At 60.9% G+C, this 7,839-nt stretch overlaps 1 protein-coding gene across 1 annotated transcript; it reads right to left on the reverse strand.

The window, feature by feature from the left end:
• Nucleotides 1–313: 313 nt before the first annotated feature.
• Nucleotides 314–5,279, reverse strand: LOC129737382 (T-cell activation Rho GTPase-activating protein-like). The gene is made up of 9 exons (XM_055726952.1): nucleotides 5,161–5,279; nucleotides 4,219–4,338; nucleotides 3,498–3,518; nucleotides 3,221–3,305; nucleotides 2,098–2,157; nucleotides 1,705–1,866; nucleotides 1,512–1,621; nucleotides 1,107–1,302; nucleotides 314–328 (listed from the first exon to the last, which is right to left on the reverse strand). Exons 1-9 carry the CDS (start codon nucleotides 5,277–5,279, stop codon nucleotides 314–316), a joined length of 888 nt encoding a protein of 295 aa, XP_055582927.1.
• Nucleotides 5,280–7,839: the final 2,560 nt, after the last annotated feature.

Raw genomic sequence — 7,839 nt, forward strand, 5'->3', positions numbered from 1 at the left:
AGGTGCCTAAACCAGAAACTTGGGAGGTAACGGGTGGCAAGTGACAGCCTGGGGTAGTGAGGGCCTGACTGCCAAATTGCTGTATGAGCTCTACAGAGGAGATGCTGGTTTGCATCGTGCACATTTTGCACAGTCCAGCCAACGCAGCCTAGACTTGATGAAGCTGCGACAGAGTAGGATTTGAGCAAAAGCCCTCTCAAGGTGGCAGCTACTCCTTTCTGTCCTTTTGTGGGTATTTTGTAGGTATGTTTTGTTTGATGAAGCAGATCACACTTCATGAAGTGCATTCCAGAAACAGACTTTCCAGTTTTCCTTAGCACGCACCACTCTGGGGGGAGAGGAGGGACCCCAAAGGCACAAGAGAGCGGCTGCCAGGAGGAGGCCCAGCGGCTGCTTGGCCTCCTGGGAAATTACTGTCCCACCTGAGACATGTTGCCCCAGCGTCTGTGGAGCTGCCGTACCTCTGCCGCTTTGGGCCCTGCCCCTGTGTCTCCCCCAGCTCCGCTGTCGATGCCCAGCAGAGAGGCGGCTACATGCAGAAAGGCTTTTGCCGGACGCTGGGTCTCTGCTGTGCCTGCAGGGCCACTTTGCTCTTCGCACCGCAGCTCTGGAAAGCAAAAGCACGTGCAGCAGCGCGACTTCTTGGAAGTCAAGAACACCTAAGCAAAGCCCAGCCGAGCCCTACACCACTTGTCTCGTCAGCGTTGAGGTTTCTGGCATCCCAAGCCCCAGTGTCTGTGACAAGCCTCAGTCCCGCCTCCTACCTGTGCCCCTGTCCATGGGTGCTGGCACCTCCTCGGCTGATGGAGGGGAGAGGCCGGCCACCTCCTCCCCAAAGATGTCCCCGCAGTTTTCAATGAGGAACTCCACCAGCACGTTCACCTGCAGACATCAAAGCCTTGGTCTCAAGCCAGGTGCCTGCAGACGTGTCAAGCAGCCTTTCCCACTGCTGACCCTTCGCCTGCGCAGGCGGCTGCGGCTGGGGGTTGCTCTTCCAGGCACCCAGCCCACCAGCACTGGCCCAAGGGAGGAGGCAGCCAGGGACCTCGCAACAGCCAAGCTCCGATGGGCCGGGAAGGCAGCACTGGCTGCTGGGTAGGGCGTACCTTCTCGGTCACCGCCAGCATGGCCTGCAGCGGGAGCAGGTCCTCGTTGGGTGGGCTCAGCAGGTTGGGCCCGACGCAGATGGCCAGGTTGCTGCAGCTCATTCTGCTGGTGGCTGCGTTGTGGCCGATGTGCTGCAGCAGGGCCATCAGCCGCTTCAGGAGGAGGAGGTTGGCCGCAGGCAACTTGTCGGCCACCCTGAGGGAAGAGGAAGACAAGGCTGATGAAGCAGAGGGTGCCCACAGCCGTCCCCGCAGCTGGCCCCAGGCGGGTGGGAGCCAGCGGCCGTGTTGCACAGCTTTGCAGCTGCCCGAAAAGACAGCTTTCTGAGGAGCCCGTGCCTTTGCAGGCAGGTCCCAGAACTCTCCCGGTCCCTGCTCACCAGGCAGGCTGCTGCCCACACTTACGCTTTCAGCTCCTCCACCTTGGCCTGCTTGCTGGTCCTCTCCATGGCTGCCATCCAGTCCTCGTAGAGGTCGACGACGAGGAGCTTGGTGGGGATGCTTCGCAGGAAGTCCTGCAATGCCAAGGGCTGCAGGTGAGCCTTTGAACGCTGCAGGCCAGCCAGGAGCTCCTCCAGCTGCACGTCAGAAGGCTCACCTTCAAGATGACGGCCAGCAGCAGCGCAGGCTGGCTTCCTACGTCGATGTCCTTGCCGCGGTCCAGGGCCTCGCGCAGCTGCCGAAGTTCTGTCCCACCGGCAGCTCTGCGGAATATCCCCTCCGTTGCTGGTCCTTGCTGGCGCAGGACAGCCAGCAGCTCCTGCAGGAGAGGCAGGAGGCCACTTGCTTGGCTGAAGAACCAAGCGGTGGCAAGGACCAGAGCTCTGCCCCAGACGTGGTTGCCTAAGCGCCACAAAGGGTCTGGGACCAGAAGCAGGTTCTGGGGGTGCAGAGTCCAGTGCCCTGTCCCCGCAGCTGCTGGGGACACGCAGGCCCTCTCCAGAGCAGCCGGAGGGAGGGCTGGGGATCCCGTCTGTCCAGGCTGGCTTACCTGGATGGGCCGGGGCAGCGTGTTGTCCTCCCCACAGAGGGCTGCCAGGGGCTGCCCAAAGAGCGCCCTGCTGCAGCTGGAGCCCGCCTGCCCTGGCGCCTGGGCAGCGGCCGGGGTGCGCCGCAGGGCGAAGGGCCAGGGCAGCCCCATCCTCCTCCTGCTGGTGCTGCTCCCGCTGCTGCTCCCTCCTGCTGCAGAGGAAAACAGAGTAAGACGCCACCAATGGAGACCCCAGGCCAGCGGTCCCAGCGCCTGCCCTGCCCTGCGCTGCCCTGCCGGCAGCACGGTGCTGTGTGGTGCGGCAGGATGGGCAGGGAGGCAGCAGCTGGAACCGCGGCTGTGGCTCGGAGGTGTTGACTTAGAGGCTCTTGAGAGCCATCGTGCCACGGGGTCAGCCTGTGCCAGCCTTCGCCCTGCCCTTCTGCAAGCTGCGGGCAGCAGCAGAGGCTCCGTGTCCCCGCAGAAGCATATCCAGCAGGCACTGCCCAGCAGTTGTCCTTGTCCGTCCAGGTGACATCCTTCCGTGGGCTGCCCAACCTGCATGGCGACACTCGGGACAAGTGAGCACAGCATTGCAGGAGGTTGCCTTGCTTTCCCAAACTCACCTGGTGCGGGGCAAAGTCCCCCTGCGTTTGCAGATGGGGCCGTCGCAGGCCCTTGCTTGGGATGAGCCTGCAAGAACCAAGAATCGGGCTGTGCTTGGAGAGCAGCCGCGCAGCAGAAAGGGCCACCAGCAGCCTGAGCGCGGCAGAGCTGGGACCCTCTGCCCTCCCGGGCTCTCTTCCCCATGTGGCAGGGTTCCTCCCAGTGTCACCAGTCAGAACGTGCTGGCGTGCTGCTGGCTTCCCAAAACTCTCTGCTCCCTGAGTGGCACCATCAGACCCTCTGTCCCTCCCGCACAAGCTCACCCCAGTCCCTGCGCATCCCGGCGCAGCCAGAGGCAGGTGCAAGGCAGCCATTCTCACCTCTGCCTGTGCCTCCATCAGCCTCTCCAGGCTCCTGGCGCGCAGTGTCCTCCACTGGGCAGGAGAGAAGGAGGGGAAGAAGGTGAGCAGCCATGGCTCTGCTGCTCGGCTGCAGGAGCAGTGCTTGGGGACAGGGCCCAGAGCAGAGAGACACTCACGGCGTGGCGGCGGCTCAGCTCCCTCTCCAGGAGCTTGATGGATGTCAGATGGGTGACGCGGGCTCCCGTGCGTCCTTCTGGTGTCCTGTGCACCGGGAAGGGAGAGGGAGGGAGCTGGGTGAGCCCCAAGCCGTCTCTTGTCTCTCGTCAGGCAGCTGTGCCCGAGAGCTGCTCGCAGCCACGGGGGCACCTTCCCCAGCTGGGGGCTGTGTTCCCCCATCCATCCAGCTTCTCCTGGAGCATCCCCCCGGCTTACCCCAGCAGCGTGGCCACCCACAGCTCCTTCAGTGCCTGGGATCTGCAGATAGAGAGGAGAGAGAGCGTCAGGCCGTGCTGCCCCCAGCCCTGGGCAAAGGTGGGTGCCTGCACAGCCCTGTGCTGTGGGGCAGGATAGAGGCGCTGTCCAAGCCCTGGGTCGCTCTGTCCTGCCTGAGCGGCTGCATTTGCCCTTCCCTTCTGGGGACCAAAAGGTGACCAGGGGATGCAGGATGGGGAAACATCCCCCATCCCTCCCTCCCTGCCAGCGAGCTGCCTGCCCCCTGCCCAGCTCTGCACGCAAGGCAGAGGCCTGTGTTCATGGGATGGCGTGGGCACGGCTGGGAACCTCTGCTGCCCGACCACGTCTCACCCAAAAGTGGCGATGCAGGAGCCGGTGGGCCAGGCGAGGATGACAGAGGTGCTGTCCTCATCGGTGCCTTCCTCCTCCTCCTGTCCATCCTGCCCTGCAGCCTCCTTCCCGCTGCTGAGCACCCACAGCTGGTCCAGCGCCAGGCGGAGCTGTGGGCGCAGGCTGGTGCCATGTCTGCAGAGAGCAGAGGCGGGCAGTGAGCTGGAGGGGGGCTCCTTGGGCTGGGTCCCCACGTGCAGAGCCCTGTCCCCCACCTGCCCTTGGGACGGACATTGGTGCCTCCAGCACCGAGGGGCCGGGGCCTGGGGCTGGTGCCAGGGTGTCCCTGGGCCGGGGCTGGGGGCGAGGATCTGGGCTCTGAGGGTCTTACCGCAACTTGGCGACCACCAGTTCCTCGTGGAGGAGCAGAAGGCGCCTCTCGCTCCTCTTGCGGCCCCGGGTCAGCCGCACGTCCGCGCTCAGCACCGGCTCGGCGTCGCTGAGAGCCTCCCTGCAGAGCAGAGAGCGGCGGGCGTGAGCAACGCCAGTGCTGCGTGGCCCAGCTGTGCCCGCGTGTCCCCGAGCCCGGGGGGAGCCCACCTGGAGCCGCAGCAGCAGCTGGCCTGGCCCATCCTGCCCGGGAGAGGAGGGCCCTGGCCGTGCAGCGAGGAGGGGGCCCAGCCGGCGACGGGGAGGCTGGGAAGCGGGGTGCTGGTGCTGTGGCAGCGCTGCTGGGCCAGAGGCTGCCTCCTGCCAGCGCCGCTGCGTGCCAGCACGGCTCTGCCCTGCTGCCTGTGGTGGCCGTGGGCTCCCCGTGACCAACGGTCTGAGCCCAACGGAAAGTGGGCGGGGCCTGCGGGGCGGGGCTGGGGCCCTCTCCAGTATGGCCGGGCCTGCCTCGCCCCGGGGAGCCCCGCGCAGGACAGGGCAGGGGGCAAGGGCCACCTCCCTGCGCCTGCGGCCAGCGCTTTGCCCTGGGGTTTGGACAGGGTCCTGCTCGATAAAAGAAGCCGTTTTTCCTAGAGGTGACCGTTGTGGCCTGAGGCAGACTCCTCTTGGTGGAGGCCGGCCTAGCGGTCGGAAGGCCTCTGGCACACAGGCCGTGCCAGGCCTCAGGCCCCAAGGCGCTGGAACTGGAGCAGGCCCAGCAGGAGGAAAAACTTCCATTTTTACCAAAAGACGGGGGGACTAGCAGCAGTCAAGAGCCGCTCGTGTCCTGCCAGGCGCCACAGGGAAATGAAATGTGTGGTGAGCTTCGGCAGGAATTGTGGTGCCCCTGGAGCACCACCCTTGCTTGGGAAGGCTTTATTCCACCTGGGTGCTAAGGCTTCACCCTTGGCAATCAGGGCTGGATGAGCGCCACACAGGAGCCCCTGCCCGGTTAGCCATGACCTTCACCCAGCCGGTGGCCGACACGGCCAGGGGCGAGTCTGTGGGGTAGGCCGTGACCATGGCAAAGAAGGGGAAAAGTAGTCAGCTTTTGATGGCCCGTGTCTCGTTTCACTGTTGACCCTAAGCAATGCCTTGCTTCAAATAGAAGTGATTCAGAGAGTTACACACCCGCCCTGTTCAGGAAAAATGCAGGAAATCAGAGACATCTAGCAAATTCTCTTGTGGCTGTTGCACACTGCAGCAAGAAGCAGCGTGGGTCCAGTGGCTAATGCTGGAAGGGGAATTCAGCACTTCTGGGAAAGGGAGATAAAGGCACTCTTGTGGGCCAGGCTGGGATTGGAGAGCCTGGGTGGGTGTCTGGGGTCCCAGCTTTCCCGCAGTGCTGACTGTGGTGCCTGCTGCTTGTTCTTCCCTGCAACGCCGGTTGCATCCACCTGCTGGGGCTGTGCTTGGGAAGGGCTCCGGGGGTGAGCAAGCCCATGGGAGAGGCCTGGGGAGAAGCTCTTCTCCAGAGATCTACCAGAAACTGTCCAGAGCATCCGAGAGGATGCTCTGTATGACAAGGGAAGGTGCCCGTTGGTCCAATGTATGAGAGCCTGCAGGGCTCCCATCAGGGTCCTTTGACCTACCCATCCTCCAGCCAGCAATCCAGGTGCTGGGGGGTCCCATGTAGGTCTCCTGAGGTACCCTTTAGCCCCGGGCAAGGTGTCGTGCCTCAGTGTGTGCTTGCAGGGCATGTTTCCTTCCTGCGGACAAGGGCGGAATTGCAGTTAAATGCCCCTGGGCGATCCCGAGCCAAGCAAACTTTTTTCTATGGGTCACACTGCTTTGCAGTCCATGTGTGTGGTTCAGCTCCTGCATGGGAGCTGAGGACACGAGGTGACCTAGCTCGGAAGCTGGCCACTCTTGCTCCAGGCAACTCCAGTTGCTTGCGTTTTCCTTCAGCTTCCCCAGCCTGATCATCTCCACTGTCACCTCCTCCCTGTCCTACAAGAAGTATCCCTATCCCAGCCATTAGGACAGTGGCACAGCACTCAGAATCCAGATCACTGGTAGAGAAGAAGGACAGAGGAAAAGAGAAGTTCTCCTTTGAAAGAAATCCTTCTTTGTCCTCCTTTAGCTACTAGTGGATGAAAAAAAGGGGGACAGAATTTCAGGCCAGCCACAGCACTGGCTTTCAAGCCTGAGCTTGTCATCTCATGGCTGTTCTGGAATGCGGTACAGTGAAAGGAGAGACTGAAATGGCAAATTTTCCCCCTCGGGGCGATCAAATGCTGGCAGAGGTTGCCCAAGGAGGTTGTGCAGTCTCTGTCCTTGGGGATCTTCAAAGGCCAAGGGCACACAGTTCTCAGCAACCTGCTCGAGGCGAGCGTGCTGGAGCAGAGGGCTTGGCCCAGAGGACCTCCACGGGTCCCTTCCAACCCCACCCTCCTGTGTGGCTCTGTGCTTTGCTTTTGCCCTGGCGGAGATCTTCAGGGACTTTGTGCTCCGTTTTGTGTTGCCTTAGGGCTACGATGTGCTGTGGTTTGGGGGCAACAAGGTCAAGTATGTCAGAGGTCAAGCGAGTCAGTGTCAAAGTGTGTTACTGTAATGGACAGAATCTGTGTTTGTTGGCCCTGTGTTCCTGGGGTTATGGCATTTTTATCTTATCTTGTGATCTGTGTGGTGGGTTTTTTTTTGGAGAGTGCCTTTTTTCAGCTATTTTGCCTTTGTGGGGTTTGGGTGGGGGCCTTTGGTTTGTGTACGAAGTTTCTTCTCGTTGTTTTTCTGCTGTGCTGGTGGATGGTGGTGTTTTTTCTGTCTTGAAACCATCGTTAGTGGTCTAATAGATCTCCTGCAGGTCAGGCAGTGTCACTTCTGGCGTGGTCTGACTCATTTCTGGTGAGCTGGTAGGTAGGTGTGGAGGACTTGTGGTCCCTCCATGGAGAATGACTGCTAGAGGACTAACAGGCAGATCTGTGGAGGGGTGAGAGGACCGCTGGCCCATAAGTAGTGACTGTCAGAGGACTAAGTGTACTTGAATTTACGTGGGCTTCCAAATTCGTGGTTATCTGTCCTGCCTTGTGGAAGAGCCATGGGAAGTCACCAGCCACACGGAAGGACAAGGGGGTTCCCAAGGCTACGTGGCTTCTTGGGTTTTGCTTTTGAGTAAGAAAGTCTTATGTCTACATGAGTACAACTGTGGACAGTCAATTTTGCTGACTTTAGAAAGCAGGGAGTAGCACTTTTGTGCTGTGCCTCACATGGCTGCCAGGGCAGGGTGAGAAGCAGCAAGAGAATTCCTTCCTGGCACCTTCTCCAGGGGAGCCGTGCTGCACTTGTCAAGGTGAGGGTTTTTTTGGCTCTATATGATTGAAAATGTGAGGGGTTAATTTTCAGATCACAGAAATTAGGGAGCAGAACATTTGTGCTGTGCCTCACATGGCTGCAAGGACAGAGTGAGAAGCAGCAAGAGAATTCCTTTCTGGCATCTTCTCCAGGGGAACTGTGCTGCACTTACCAATAGTGAGGGTTTTTTCGGCTCTGCATGATTGCAAATGTGAGAGGTCAGTTTTGTCACCACAGAAAGCAGGGAGCAGAACTTTTGTGCTGCGCCTCACATGGCTGCCCAGGCACGGTG

The sequence above is a fragment of the Falco cherrug genome, chromosome 14 (genome assembly GCF_023634085.1).
Source record: "Falco cherrug isolate bFalChe1 chromosome 14, bFalChe1.pri, whole genome shotgun sequence".
Lineage (NCBI taxonomy): Eukaryota > Metazoa > Chordata > Aves > Falconiformes > Falconidae > Falco > Falco cherrug.

Bases quoted from the DNA above. Each gene is read 5' to 3' on its own strand.
- LOC129737382 (XM_055726952.1), bottom strand. From the start codon at position 5,279: ATGGTCACGGCCTACCCCACAGACTCGCCCCTGGCCGTGTCGGCCACC. The intron at 3,306-3,497 runs GTGGGTGGCCAC...CCCGGTGCACAG, and splicing joins TCCCAGGCACTGAAGGAGCT to GACACCAGAAGGACGCACGG. The intron at 2,158-3,220 runs GTGAGTGTCTCT...AGCAGGGCGCTC, and splicing joins AGCTGAGCCGCCGCCACGCC to TTTGGGCAGCCCCTGGCAGC.